Below are 16019 nucleotides of genomic sequence, written 5' to 3'. Positions count from 1 at the left end.
GTGCGCACTAGATCCCATGGGTGTGAATGCACAGATGACCACTCGAAGATCACCAGTTACAGGTAAGCAACCTGTTTTTCCCTCTCTACCATTCATGACTTCCTGAAAATAGAGTTGATAGATCCAGTGCTGGCAAACCAGCATTCATTTGGGGGGTTACTTCGTTTTTTAAACGGTTTCCGTAAAAATGGGGACACCAGAGAAATCTTCCATTTGAAATGGCTAATAGCTGGACAAAGGAAGGATTGCAGGTCTTTGATCAGTTGGAAAAGGCATCTTAATAACCAGCAAGCATTTTCAGCACGTGAGAATGAAAATAGAAACCAAAAATAGTATATATCTTGATCCCAGAAGAGGTCAGAAGACCCAACAACTCATAAAACAGTTCTATGGAAACAACACAAAGAACTGATGACCTTGGCACGACTTTTTGGAAATGCTGATTTTGTGCCAGGAGGTAATTCTGCAGGCTGGTTTCCATGCTACGCCCTTACAGATTGCTGCTTCTCTTCCAGGTTCAGGTCACACATCAGGTTAAGTAGCTTACGAGGAACAGTGTCAAGGAGTTGGCCTAGTGAATGAGCAAAGATTAGACCCTGAATGACCCTTGGTACCTCCAGTTCCCTGCATATACCAGCCATTATTTCCATGGAGATGACTGCCCGGGGATGCTGAATGTGACAGGAGTCTCAGCTAAATCTGAGTGCCATATGACTGGCAGTCTAGAGTTCCAGGAGCTTTCAAGGAACATGTGCATTTTATTCTATATAGTCTACTAACCAGCTGCTTATATAAGCAGTCAGGAGGTGCAAGATCCAGTTTGCTTCATGAGGAAGCCCCCAGGAAGGATCCTGACCTGGCAGAACTCCAGCTTCAGAACATGTGGCAGAGGTAGAGAACATGACTCTAGAGAAGCGCATCAGAAAGACTGGTCAGGATGCTTTTGAAGTGAATGGGTTTTGGTAAACAGAGAATTGTGCAACTTTCACAAGCATAGAAGAATACTTAGGACAGACCCAGTTTATGTACTGAAGATTATGTTCTAGAGGGAAGAAGAAATCCTCTTTCTGCCGGAAATAAGTTACTTGAAGGAACACGAAGAGCAGTCTTGTTTTTGCTAAAGACATGTTTTCTTTGCAGATCTCGTCTCTGGGTTTTGCTCTTGCATAGAAAATTGATTCTGCTTTCTTCTCAGATCTGTTGGCACATTTGCTCGTGCTCTAGATTGCAGTAGTTCCGTTCGGCAGCCCAGTTTACACATGAGTGCTGCAGCGGCTTCTAGAGATATCACGCTGGTAAGAGTTTCTTTGTGTACTTCATTTATAGCCTGCCTTTCTTCTGGAGACTCAAGGTGGATTATAAAACATAAAACGCAGATTGATCAGGTAGGGTAAAACATCCAATGATCAGTGCAGTAGGACTAGGATTACAGAGCTAGAAAACAATGCAAACAAACAAACAAGCAAGCAAACCTGTCTAAGTCATGACATACCATAATACAGAAACTGGGTTACAAAGGTGGAAGACAATGCAGTAAAAGCAAGGTGATACCCTACAGTAAAAGCATTGCAATAGACTTTAATCCTATTCCTTTGTAAAAGTGACCTCCTGAACCATTCCATTACAGTCCCCTTAAAAAAAAATGCTCTCCTGAACATTTTTGTTTTGTATATTCTGTGAAATTGTAGAAGAGTGGGAGCCTAACTGACCTCCTCAAGCAAACATCCCACAAAGTGGGGGCCGCCATAGAAGATGCGTGCAAATGGGCATCTGGGTATCTTAGCCACTTGCAGGGTGGCACCTTCAGAAGGCTTCATTCCGATGAGCATAGCAGGAGACAGATGGTCCTGCAGGCCCTTAAGGGCTTTGTAGGCCATCACCAGCATTGTCAATTGGTAAATGGTCTTAGGTGTTCAGTGAAATGCAGCAGGTGACGTCATCGTGGTGTGCGAAGCTCCTGGACATGGAGCTTCCAACCCCCTCTGGATGCCAGGTAGGGACCTGGCAATCCTAGCTGTGTGTGGTGCAGACAGGGAGCAGAAGATCAGAATGATGCATGGTTTAGGAGATGTGATTATCTTTAGTTCTCAAATTTTAAAGCCTAAGGAACCACGTGGTGTTTTACATGGGTGGTATGCAGTGTTCCCTCTAAGCCATAGACTCAGACTATGGTACCATAGAGTTTTAAAGCCAAACACTAGAGCATCCCTCGACGGTGTACCCGGCAAGATGACGTCACTTCTGGGTGACGTCATCGTGGTGTGCGAAGCTCCCGGACATGGAGCTTCCAACCCTAGCTGTGTGTGGTGCAGACAGGGAGCAGAACATCAGAATGATGCATGGTTTAGGAGATGTGATTCTCTTTAGTTCTCAAAGTTTAAAGCCTAAGGAACCACGCGATGTTTTACATGGGTGGTATGTGTGTCTTTATATTTGTGTGTGTGTGTACATGGGTATGTGTGTGAGTGTGTGTGTATAACTGAGAAGTTCTGTAGAACCAAGTTTGAATCAAGTGCCACCTTTGAGTTTTATTCAAAGTGTAAGCTTTCGTGTGCAAAACACACTTCTTCAGACAAAACTGGAAAACTAAGTTCTGTGTTTGAGGTCACTTCACACTGTGGATTTGGGGATGACATAAACCAATGATAAAAACATCCTGCCTTCTCATTTGTTTGCTCACTTAAATGCGTTTTTATTCTGGTAATTGTGCCTGAGATACTTCAAGGCCTCTGAAGTAGATGTGATTTATTAGTATGAGAAAATGGAAAGTTTTCCTGTGCCAGTAAAAAAAAATATTACCAGTGATAATCCTTCTCTGATAGTGGAAGTTCAGTTTGAAATGCATGCAAATGTAAATAAATATTTTTTTATTAGAACACGTAAGTTATTTTTAACCATTGTGGTTTTGAAGTTTCTGTTCCATGCTCACAAATTTGGGTGTATCCCAGGGGATATTTTAACCTTGCAGTGACAGAAAGAAAACACATTTGAGAAGAGCTGCATACAGATGTTCTGATCAACTGGTGTGCCTCAGGATGGTCATATCCTGGATTCATTTATGGCTCAAACCAATCCAACCAGTCAGGAATGCTTCTGTGATCAGCAGAACCTATGAATAGGAAATTCTAACTGTTTCAGCTGAAAATATCAGAAAGAGAAGGCCAAAATATTAGTCAGGTTTTCACAGGCATACATTTGACAGTGTAAAAACAGTCACTGAAAAGAATTATCTTCTTTTAAGCCAGGGGTGTCGAACTCATTTGTTATGAGGGCCAGATCTGACATAAATGAGACCTTGCTGGGCCGGGCCATGCGTGTCATAAAATGTAATGCCAGGTAGCGGAGATATAAACTTTATAAAGGACACAAACAGAAGGCCTTTTTAAAAATTAAAATAAAAACATGCTTAAAACATTCGCTCTGTCAGCTGCAAATCTACTTTTGATTTATTGACATTCACCACAGAAATCTCATGCTCAGAGTTCTGATTCTAGGACCCAGGTTAAAACATGAAATGGCTGAGCAAGTGAGAGAGTCTGGCGAAGCAAGCTGTGTAAGATCTGCGATAGCCATTTGATTTTTAAATGTTTCTCCACATTGTAAACTTTTTTTTACGCTTAACAATATTTGGGCTTTTTCCCCATTTAGTTCCACGCCATGGACACTTTGCACAAAAATGTCTATGACATATCCAAGGCAATCTCTGCACTTGTGCCACAGGGTGGGCCTGTCTTGTGCAGGGATGAGATGGAGGAGTGGTCGGCATCGGAGGCAAATCTCTTTGAAGAAGCCCTGGAAAAATATGGAAAAGACTTCACTGATATCCAGCAAGATTTTGTAAGTAGGCACATGCAGTAAATCATGGGCAGTATTCTGTAGTTTATTGGATTATTGCAAATTGGGGTTTGGTTGCTTCTCTATGTCATGTTTTGTTGATTGTGAGGAAGACATTTTCTACTAGCCTGAGCAAGTGTCTTGTTCGTCATCATGGTACCTGTGCAGTCCTACATGGACTCTGGGCATGCACAGGCCGACTGTGTTTTTTCAAGCTCCAAAAAGCTTAACCTGCCCCTTCTCCACACTGAGTGTGGGCCTCTTAGGAGTTAAGAGGAGGAAGGAGCACCTTCCCTCAACTCTTTGTCTGCTGCCACCGAGAGAAGTCACCTCCTTGAAGCTTGATGGTAAGAACTTCCAGACCAAGTCTCCTTGTTGGGGTACTAGCCACCTCATCACTATTCTCTCCTCATTGGGGCGGGACCGAAACAGCTGTGCCTACACTGCTTAGGCCAGAGCACAGTGTCTTGAAGTGCTCCATCCGCAAGCAGTTCACTCCTAAGGCAAGCCACCAATCAGACTTCCCACATGAAAGACACCCTGTGGGAGAAAGCCCTCTTCAGCTCTACTTTGAATAACTGACTGAGTCCAGCTCCTCATCAAACTCCAGGTAGATGAGTTCACGCCTCTTCCTTTCTGACCGTTCCGGTGAACCCATTCTATCAACTTCAGGCCCATCATCACCCCATCAAATGTTCAACATCAGCTCATGCTGCATTGAAACTCAGCTCCTCTGAACCACCTGCTAAAAAAAAGCATGGCACAGATACAAACAAATCACCCAGTACTGTAACATTCAGAGTTGATGGACTTTGAATCATTTTTTTTTTTGTTCAATCGCACAGTCGAGTCCGACTCTTCGTGACCCCATGGACCAGATCACGCCAGGCGTTCCGGTCTTCTGCCGTCCTCTGAAGTTTGCTCAACTTCATGTTTGTTGCATCTATGACACTGTCTACCCAACTCATCCTTTGCCGTCCCCGTCTTCTTTGACCTTCAATCTTTCCCAGCATCAGGGTCTTCTCCAGTGAGTGCTCCCTTCTCATTTGGTGGCCAAAGTATTTGAGCTTCAGTTTCATTATCTGGCCTTCCAGGGAACAGTCAGGGTTGACTTCTTTTAGGATTGACTGATTTGTTCTTCTTGCAGTCCAAGAGTCTTCTCCAGCACCATAGTTCAAAAGAATGTATTCTTCGGCGCTCGGCCTTCCTTATAGTCCAACTCTCGCAGCCATACATGACTACTTTGAATCATACCTTGACCCTTATCATCAGTACAACTGGCTGTACTCCTATGACAGTCATGAGGATGGCCAAGACAAAGGATCCAGACACATGTTGTTGTTTGGATCCAGCTGAGCCTCCACGTCGTCCAAAAGCCCAGGTTCTCTCTGAATTCTATGGCCTATCCTTTGGCCATTATAGATAGCAACCACTGATCCTGGCTAGGGGTGTGCAATCCCTCCCCCCGTTTTTTTTGGGGGGGCATATTGAACCGGGGGGGGGATGGGTTTCCCAAAAAATCATGGATCCCAATGCTGGTGTTGTATTCAGATCCAGGATTTTAAGGAAGAAAAGAGGGGGGGGGGGAGATTGTACATCAGAAGCTATGCTGGCACCTGGACTGATTTCTCATGCAGCTCAGTTTAAACTGGGCTGCAGGAGAAGCCAATGCCAAGCTGAGGTGGAGGGGAGCTCTCAGCTCCCACCACCTCAGCCAATCCTCAGCTGACTTCTCTTGCAGCTCTATTTAAACCGAGCTGCAAGAGGGGCCAGCCCCAGCCGAGGCAGCATGGAACTCTCAGCTCCTGCTGCCCCCACGATCCTGGGCTGACTTCTCTTGCAGCTCTGTGTCTGGAAGGGGACAGTCAAATGGAACCCCTCTCAGATCCTGTTAAGAGCCAGTTTGGTGTAGGGGTTAAGTGCGCGGACTCTAATCCGGGAGAACCGGGTTTGATTCCCCACTCCTCCACTTGCTGGATGACCTTGGGCAAGCCATAGTTCTGGCACAGCTGTTCTTGAAAAAGAGCAGTTTCTGTCAAGAGCTCTCTCAGCCCCACCTACCTCACAGGGTGTCTGTTGTGGGGAGGGGAAGGGAAAGGAGTTTGTATGCTGCTCTGAGACGCCTTTGGGTAATGAAGGGCGGGGTAGAAATCCAATCTCTTCTCTTGTTCTTATTCAAGTAATCTTGAAAGCCAGAAAGCCATCTACTCACTATTCTGCCCTCTAGGGGATAACTTGGACTGCCTCCTGCAACTGGTGCAACATGGGTTGTCTTGCACTTTGGTCAAGGTACACCTGGCACCCATAACTGCTTCAGTCCTTATTCAACTAGAGCTCACACTTGCCTTCCTTGCCTGGTAAATCAGCTCGCCTGGATTGTACAAGTACCATGATGACGAAAACATGGTTGCACTTACCTGTAACTTTTGTTCATTGAACGGTCACTCCATCCTGTTCTGCTGTGAGCTGTTTTTTGTTAAAATGTTGTATGCCACATTTTCTCCAGCAGTGGCATAGAGGGACTGAAGAAGGGGTGCTCCTTCCTCCTTTTAATGGTAAAATGGTGGGAACCTGTGACTGCACAGATGACCACTCAATGAACAGCGGTTACATGTAAGTGCAACAGTATTTTTGTTCATTTCATACCTGACATTGGCCAGGTCTAGTTTGTACTTGGAAACTTTCCAATCCTGACTATGATTGTATGCTCAGTTCTAGTCTCTTCTTGGTGTATCTTGTAGATTTATAACACCCCTTTTTTGTGTTCTAAGCTTCCATGGAAGTCCTTAACCAGCATAATTGAATATTACTATATGTGGAAAACAACAGACCGCTATGTCCAACAGGTAAGAGCGATGCAATTTGATTCCAAGGAATGTTCTTGTATTAAACTCCTGTTGGGGCAACTTAGGTGGTGGTACATTTAATGCTGTGTGGTCAGAGTCACTGTCTCTTTGGATGATCTGGAACTCGTGCTCCTTTTCTTGCAGACATTCATGACTGATGGGGGAGGGGATTTCGGGATTGAGGCTGAATGGTAATAGATACCTCTTCGGGTCACATTTGGAAAAAGTATAGTTGAGACCATGATGGTTCCCACACAAGGATGGGCCTTTCCTTTCATTTATTAGCTTCATTGACCAGAGGTCTTAAGCCAACACACAGGGATGGGCTAGTGTAGTTTCCCATTGCTGATGCGGCTGCAGTGGCAATGGGGCATCCACATGGCAGGCTTCTCCACCAAGGACAGGGACTAGAGACTTTTTTAAAAAAGATGAAAGCTGGGAATTAAGAGAACCTATTACAGACATTGTTACAGTGGTATAATGATATAACAGTATTCTAGAGCAGATTTTTAAAAAATAATATAAAGTCCCTGCTGGAAGTGGAGATGGCTTTTGCAGGGACAGGGTCAGGGGAAGCAGCTGCCATGTGATTGGAAAATCCTAATTTTCCCACCCACAGTGCAGCCATCCAGATCTTTCCCAAAACTTTGGAGCAAAGCAGGTTTGTGAATGATTGGAGAAAGGCCAGGGAAACCACTGATGGTGCCCGGATGCACCATGATTCTGTGGGGAATTTCCCAACAGCATTGAGGCCTGTGCAGAACACTCTGTGGAAATGGCCCATTTTACGGGCCACTTCATTTAGTGCTGAAATAGAAAACTGTTATGTTCACTGTGGGGTAAATTGTCTCTTTTACCCTTCTTTCTGTAACTGAGAAATTGCAGTGGAGTTTGATGTTTTATTTCTTAATTTCATTTATGGTCTGCCCTTCTCACAAAGAGTCATTGTGGATTATAAAAATTAAAAAAACAGCAGTGCAGTAAATGAAAACTATTTAGAACATTTCCACATACATGAAAATAAAGAATGCTTGGTTATGGGCAGTTGTGATAGGGTGAGGTCCCGTCTCTCCCTAAGAGTGGCCAATGGCAGCTGATGGAATGTTGGAGAGATAACTGGAAAACAGCAGTTAATTTGGGAGTTAGGAGTTGGCAATGAGGGAGTGGAGAGAGGCAACTGAAGGGTCGGAGAGGATCCTGAAATAGGAAAGTGGAACCAGTAGTCCTTCCCTGAGGAAAATAGCTCTTAGGAAATAGGGAAATAGCCCCTAGGAAAGTGGGGTGATCCCTATCAAGTGTTAAAGAAGGAAAATTTGACCTTTTGTATATTCCTGCCTCCACAGTCTTTAGCAGTTTTGTGTCAGGTAAACTTGTACCTGTTTGTCTGAGGAGTGACAGCCAAGTGATCTCTCTCAACAGTTACACACACCTGTTGGTAGAGCAAAACAGCTACATTTTTTCATCAAACTATCTGTGATATAGAGTTATACAAAGTTTCCCTCATTTCTGTTGCCTTTTCACCTACCAAGTTTAATACTGAAACTTCCCTGATAGTCTGACTTCACCATTTCCCCATAAAAGTGAACTAAAAAATGTATGTATTGTGAATTAATATCAGCCTCTTGTGTGCCATAATCAGACATATTGCAACAAAAGGTTTTTTAATTCCTCAGCATCCTAAAATGGGTCAGAATACATCTATATATATTTTAACATCTGGGGGTCAGACAGAGAAAAAAAGGAGAAAAAAAGTCATGTGGTTCCTTCTGAGAGAGAGATGCTTTTAACATTATTATAGATGATGTTCTTACTTGTTCTGTTTTTGTATTTTGTTCTAAGAAACGGTTGAAAGCTGCTGAGGCAGAAAGCAAGCTAAAGCAAGTATATATTCCTAACTAGTAAGTACTTCTATTGTCAATTTTATTTATTTAGTATAGCTGAGTGCAAACGCAACCTTTGACTTATAATAGGACTATCATATGTAAAAATATTCAATAGTAAATTGGATATTAAAGGGTAGCACATGAACAATAATAACAGTAACATACTACTTACATACTAATAAGAGGAAAAGGGAGAATACTAGTAAGAGGAGAATATCTGCTTATTATCTACAGCTAAAATAATTTCGAGTCTCCTAGCTGTAAGTGAGAAGACCTGGAAGAAGATCAGAGAAACTGAGGAGAAAACGTCCCCACCCCTCAATATTCAAGGGTCTTACACTGCAATCCTAAACCCATATATTTGTAAAGGTGTAACTATTTAAGATCGCACTGTTAGCCACCTTAAGCCAGTCTCTTTAGTGGCAGTATGCTGATGTTATAAATAAATACAACAGACATTGGAGACTTTGGGAATGTTTCTCTTAGAATTCTGAGTGAAATACTTTTTAAGGCAAAGATTCAACAGATTGTTTTAAATATCCTTTCTTCAAAAATTTTAATAATTGTCGCACTCCAGAGTTAGGGAACAATATGTTTTAGCTAAACTAACTTTTAATTTTAACTCCTTGCCTTCGTCAGCAATGGTTACCAAGTTTAAAAGAACCTGGTCTCATATTTTAAGTTATTTGGTAAAGAACAGAGTAATTCCAAAATAACTTTATACTTGTTAAATTTAATTTAAGGCCCCCCCTTTTTTGTTCTGTTTTGTTCATTTTACTGGTGTTGCTCTACCATTATTTTAATTTTTGAATATAACAAAAAAAAATCTAATAATTTTCCAGTGTGTGTCAGACAATCTACAGTGTTAGGTAGACAGTCTTTATAAATGGTTAACATTCAGCTGCCAAAGTTTCTGTTTGCAAGTATGCATGCTAAATCAAGAAGCAAGCTAACATCTGAAACAGGAGAGAACTGTAATTCAGACCATGGATACCTTCAGTTCTCTCTTTTTAAAAAAAAATTATTAGAATTTTTTTATACAGATAATAAAAAGAAAGGAAAAAGAGACAAGAACAGAATAGGTTAACACCTACAAAAAAGATAAAAACAAAACAATACATACTACAGTTGTGAAAGAAGGAATAATATCCGATTTTCTCTGCTGCTGGAATCCATACTCATTACAACCTTAGTCCCAAATCAGACCAAGGGAAATTGATCACCTTTCTGTATAAGCTTTGCTTTTGCCTTTTAATCTTCAAAACCATAAGCCATCAGTTCATTTTTTTCTTTTTTATTGCAAGAAGTCCTAGAGCTAAAAAGGACTGCCTCTCCCTATACACCCCTCAGGGAGCCTTATGCTCTTCTGGTGACAACTTACTAGTGGTCCCTGGCCCCAGGACGATCCGGCTGCCCTCGACCAGGGCCAGAGCCTTTTCAGCCCTGGCCCCTACCTGGTGGAACTCTCTGCCTAGTGAGACTCGGGCCCTGCGGGACCTGGTTCAATTCCACAGAGCCTGTAAGACCGAGATGTTCCACTGGCATATGGCTGAGGACACCAACAGTTAGAGAGATCTGCTGGCCTCCCTTTTCCCCTTCCCTCCCCCTTTCTCCTTTCCATTATTTTTTCTTTCTACTGGCCGCCACCACTTGTCCACTTGTGATACATATTAGGGTGGCATAAGAACATAAGAGACGCCAATGTTGGATCAGGCCAAAGGCCCATCCAGTCCAGCACTCTGTCACACAGTGGCCAAAAATACCAGGTGCCATCAGGAGGTCCACCAGTCAGTGTTCCCTCTAAGCTGAGTTAGAGTGAGCTAGCTCACAGTTTTTTAGCCGCTTTCTCACACATTTTTGTCTCAGCTCAGGAAGGAGGGCTCCAGAGCAAACTAGTTTATGCAGGAGCCAGATTGCTTGCTCATAACTTTAATGCCAGTAGCTCACAAAGTAGAATTTTTGCTCACAAGACTCCACAGCTTAGAGGGAACATTGCCACCAGTGTGGACATTAGAAGCCCTCCTACTGTTGACCCCCCCCCAAGCATCTGATGTAGTAAAGAAGTCTTAGGTTTTAACTTATAATAACGTGGATTTTAAAATTGTAATATGCTGAAGTATTATATCTTGATTGTTGTAAGCTGCCCTGGAATAGAGTGAGATATAAGTCTAATAAAATATATAAACAAACATTCAGAATTGGAGATACATTGGTAAGTTGGTCGTGAGCTTACGGTCCCCTGCAAGGGAGGTTCCCCATCATATGTTGGGAGCAGAAAGGGACAACTTTTACCACTGCCATGGTAGAGTCCCAAGCTGTACTTTCTCTTGTATAACCGAATAGCTTCCATTCAATCCCAAGGTAAGAGGTGACATAATTGGGAGTGGTGTTTGCAGTCAAGTTAGTGCAGGAAGAAGTGACTAATGTTGGTATAGCTCTTTGAGGAATACAAAGCTGTGATAGCTAATCTCTCTCATCCCCTTGTTTATTCATTTCCCTTTAATTAAAATGTTTTATGACACATTCTTTACCATATGGGTTTATGAGGCTGCTGATTACGACGGAATTATTAAAAGTGCAACACAATGAAGTATTTTAAAATCTACTAAAATTTAACAGTCCAACAATGTTGAAAAATGTTTTTAAAATGCCCACTTGTCACTTGGACAAGCCTTCAAATCACCGCCATCCCTAAGGAAATCCATCTGCAACACAGAAAATGTACTATATAAATACCAATTAGTACAGATTTAAAATACAGAATGAATATACATATCAGGACAACAACGAATTATATCTAACAGCAACATACATAATGTACAACCTTATCCTGAACTTCATTATTCCAGAACATGAGCATTTGTTTAGAAATAGTATAGTGATATTTCTTTAAGATTCAAAGATAGTCATACTATAATCTCTCCTGTGACCATAACTTCTGATCCTTGGGCAACTTCAAAAGACGTTGATAAGATCAGCTTTATTGGTTTTATACCTCCAGCACATATCTAAAGAGCTAGAATAATAGTGCAGTCCTAAATGGACCCTTCTAAAGCCATCAAAGTCAATAGTTTTAGAAGGGTGTGAATTTGTTTCAGGTTGTATTACAAATTTCCAACAGGAATTATGCTATGAAATACCAATAACATTGTATCTTTGCTAAAAGCGTCCTTTAAGTCCACCAGTATTAATGGTGTTTATCACCAATATTAATGGTGTTTATGATGGGTTAATCCAAATTGAATCCCAAGCCTCACTAGGAACATTTTTGTTACGTTATCCCTGCCAGAATTCTTTTAAGACAGTCAAACCAGCATAGAGGTGTGAAATTAGATTTAAAATAAAAATAAAAATCTGGAAACCAGTGCTTTATAGAGCCATGCTAAGCCGAGTACACCCTTCTAAACCTGTTGACTTCAACTGTCTTAGTAGAGTTGATAACACAACCACCATGTACTATATAAACAAGCAAAATGGAACAGCATCAGACACTCTAAACAATGTAGCCTGGTGCCTGTGGGAGAGATACACTGACCAACGTTGCTACCCATGTTGCAAGGGAAGAGATCATCCATGCAGAGGCCCACGATGTTTAGTGGTTCACAAGTGGGCCTCACATACTTGTGAACCACTTATCACCTGTATTCCGCCATTGGCTTCTTCTGGATGTGGTCCTCCACAGTGATCAGAAATGCAGATGTTTCTGCTCTAGAGGGAAGAAGTCACCAGTCCATAGGAGACAGATATGGACAGGATGCTGTTCTGTGTGTTTCCTCCTATCCCCCTCATCATCAAGGTCTTAGGGAGACATAGAGAGGGACTCCATCCTGATCACAACACACTGGACACACCAGCCATGATTTTCTATGGTCTTGTTGCTGTCTAGAGGCTAGTGCATCACCCCACCTGCTGTCACAATGTGTGTTTGTGTGAGAGAGAAGTGTAATAATGAATATAGGACTTTTTTCTTCCTGGTTAGTGAAATCTGTTTGTTTTAGAATCAATAGACCTGGGAGCTATTCAAGCTTTCTTTATTATGCTTGCAGTAATGTTTCATGTCATAGTCATCTAATTAATCTCCCCCTTTTTGTTTTGTGTGAAGTAACAAGCCAAACCCCAACAAGATTAATGTAAATGTGAAGCCTGGAATGGTAAATGGTACAGGAGCTCAGGCACAGAACATGGGAGCAGGACGAGCTTGCGAAAGCTGCTACAGTAAGTGACTTGTGAACAGAGCTTGTTTGTGCAAGAACAGGAAGGAAAGGCTTTGGTGTTATTGGGGAGGTGCAAGTCCACTTGTCTGTGTCTTTTTAAGGAATATATATGTTGATGTTGTGATGGTGGCTGGACTTCCGCCTGCTCCCCACTGAAGCCCTGCCTGACTTAGAAATAATATTGTCCATGTGCACCATTGGGAATACCCAGTGCAGGGTGGGAGCAAAGTCCTGCAGATGCTGGGCCCCCAAAGGCAGCAACACTGGCACTGTATACAAGGAGAATTGGAGAGGGGTTGTGCCTGGAACAAGCAGAAAAGCCCTACTCAGATGTCCTTAGAAGGGAAGGGGAATATAGAAAGGCTGTTCATCCTACTGTAGAATCCCAGCTGAGGAAAGCCTGGTATGTATGATTCCTTCTCATGACAGTATACTGAAGAGCCCTTATTTTGTTACAATGGTGGGAAACTTCAGTCACAAGTTGATGGCTCCTGAATGAAGACAAGGCACTAATTGACATGATTTCCTCCCTTCTACTGTAGACATTTTGGAGATACAGTTCAGCCTCTCTTCTGGGAGGGTTATGATAGAGGTGAATCCCCAGCCACAAACTGATGGCATCATTTAAATTTGACACAGTGAAGACAAGTAATCAGGAAAACCATTTGGGACAGTTCAAACATGCACAGACTCCTTAAAGCTTCAGAAAATGACCCCCACATTCCTACAGCTATTGGCCTTTATTTCTTGCAGCATCTTTCAGCTGTTCTTGCCCACTCACTTTTTTTGAGGAGCTGCAGTGGACTCCTGAAATCCAGTAAATCCAGCTATCATTTTCTATCTAGAGTTCCTGCTTCCATGTCCATGGCAGGAAATGAAATTACTTCCCAATCACCATCATAGCATTTCATAGCCCATCTTGTCTTGAGATAGTAGAAAAGTGTATATCTGTACACATGGAATGACTAGTGTATGCGCAGGCCACTGGTCCACTTTAAAACTTTTAAAGCATTTGTAATGCTATTTATTTAGAAATATCCATGCAGCCTCATTATGCACTTCTCCAGGAAATCTGCCCAAAGAGGCTTTACATTACAGTATCTAGAGGCAGCTGGTCCAAAAGAAAAACCTGTAGGAACTAATGTTCCCTCTAAGCTCCGCAGTGTTGTGAGCAAAAATTCTACCTCGTGAGCAAAAAAAGCTAGTAGCATTAAAGTTGACTATATTTGACTATCACATAAATTAGTTTCTTAGATTATTTCCATAGCCTTGTAAAAATCTCAGAATGAATTATTTCCAACTATATTTAAATGATATTTTAACAATAATTTAAACATCATAAGAGAAAACATAATCAAGTCAAATTTCATTACAGAAAATATTGTCCTCTACGGGGGTAGGCCAGGCCCCCAGAGAACAGGTCTACCTACCCCTTTCCACTATATTGGTAGACCTGGCCTCCAGATAACAAGTTACCCATCCCAGTCCATGATATTTGTAGACCTGGCCTCGAACCGTCATCCTGGACTGAGCCTTAGAAAACATACCAGCACTTGGGGGGGAGGGGGGACACTTGCAGTCTACTTTGGTTTTTTTTTTTAGTGAAATATGACAAATTTACAGGTCAAGTATAATAGAGGAGGAACAATCACTGCCAGAACCCTGCCTAACCTAACAAACAAGAAGTTGCTTAAATGTTATCAACCTGCCCAAACTAGTTATTTATTCAAATATTTATATCCCAGTTTTAATGTGACTCAAGGCATCTTACAAATCATACTGAAAGGCATAATAAAGGTAAAGGTTTCCCTTGGTTGAGTGCTAGTTGAATCCGACTCTAGGGGGTGGTGCTCATCTCCGTTTCCAAGCCGAGGATCCAGTGCTGTCCGAAGACGTTTCCATTGTCATGTAGCTGGCATGACTAAACACTGAGGCGCACATAACATAATAGCAGTGTGCAAAAAAAATAAATCTATTTTTCCTGCTCCATTATAGCCTATGGGGACTGTTATAGCCAATGGGCCCCGTAGGTTATAATGGAGAATTGATCCAGGGGGATCTGGGTTTCTGGGACGACAACTGTTTTTTGAGGTAGCAGCACCAAATGTGCAGCATAGCTGCTGGTGCCTCTCCTCAAAAAACCCTCCAAGTTTTGAAAAGATTGGACCAGGGGGTCCAATTCTATGGGCCCCAGAAGGTGGTGCCTCCATCCATTGAGGGGGAAAATGCTCCTGAGCTGAAAGCTAAATTCTCTGAGCAGCTAGCTAAAATGTTGTGCACCAGCGCCCCCTAGTGCAGCTTAGAGGGAACACTAGTAGGAACTGTAGCAGAGTCACTGCTAGATTTTTGGTCATACTGGCTGATCATTTATTTTTCAGGAAAGTAGTAGAAGGTAATGAGCTGAAATGATGGCTGTCACTGTAGACAAAAAAGCAAAAGGGGGGAAAACCCAACCTGAGAATCATATCAGGAACCGAGAAGGTCGAGCTGCTAAAACACAGAACACAATACATCTATTTATTGCAATAAATAGATAAAGAAATAGATGTATTGTGTTCTGTGTTTTAGCTGCTCAATCTTCTAGGTTCCTGTCTCTAGAGATAACATTAATTTACCCAAACAGACCATCAGAGCTGAAACTGCCACATCTCCACAGCGAATGTGAATCTTCCAATCTAATAATCTTCATAGCATTACAATGTGGAGTCTGCATGTACAGGTCTCATTCCTACTTTTACTTTGAAAGACCAGCAGTCCTTTAGGGGTAGAAAGAAAGGCAGCCGGGCACATGCAATAGCATGGCCCTGTGGTTACTATAACATAGCACAGCAGTGGCTGCCTGTGCTACATTGAAACTGCTCATACCAGAGACAGGGGAGGGCCTTGTATGCAAGTGGGTGTTTCATGTGATTATTCACCAAAGCAATTACAAATCACTCCCGGCGTGCCGCAGATCCCACAAATTTAGTATAAAGACATGCAGAAAAAGTTCCCATTGCCATGATGCTAAATATTATATGGAAGTGAAGATTACAGTGTTTGTTTCTGAAAATGATACAGATGTGTGCCCTCTGTGTGTAAATGCTTTTATGTAAATATTGTTTACTTGGGCAAGTAGGTCGATTCTCCTGTTTGTGATGGCGAAAATCCTCAGTCGAGAGGGAATCTGGAAGAAAATCCACATCGAATAAGTATATATTTCTGCCTTTACTCTTCATAGCGGCACAGTCTTACCAGTGGTA

The 16019-nt window shown here is 42.2% G+C and overlaps 1 protein-coding gene across 1 annotated transcript in view; it reads left to right on the top strand.

The window, feature by feature from the left end:
• The window catches only part of MTA1 (metastasis associated 1), a 146419-nt gene that overhangs the window by 52688 nt on the left and 77712 nt on the right, over positions 1-16019 (top strand). The window contains exons 8-13 of the mRNA XM_015414367.1: positions 1196-1295; positions 3649-3837; positions 6606-6680; positions 8520-8578; positions 12666-12778; positions 15998-16016. Of these exons, the coding sequence (XP_015269853.1) occupies positions 1196-1295; positions 3649-3837; positions 6606-6680; positions 8520-8578; positions 12666-12778; positions 15998-16016 (555 nt within the window). The remainder of the gene's footprint in view (positions 1-1195; positions 1296-3648; positions 3838-6605; positions 6681-8519; positions 8579-12665; positions 12779-15997; positions 16017-16019) is intronic.

Source organism: Gekko japonicus, unplaced genomic scaffold, assembly GCF_001447785.1.
Source record: "Gekko japonicus isolate JY-2015 unplaced genomic scaffold, Gekko_japonicus_V1.1 scaffold1406, whole genome shotgun sequence".
Lineage (NCBI taxonomy): Eukaryota > Metazoa > Chordata > Lepidosauria > Squamata > Gekkonidae > Gekko > Gekko japonicus.
Note: the sequence above shows the minus strand (reverse complement) of the source record. Positions and strands in the feature narration are given on the sequence as shown.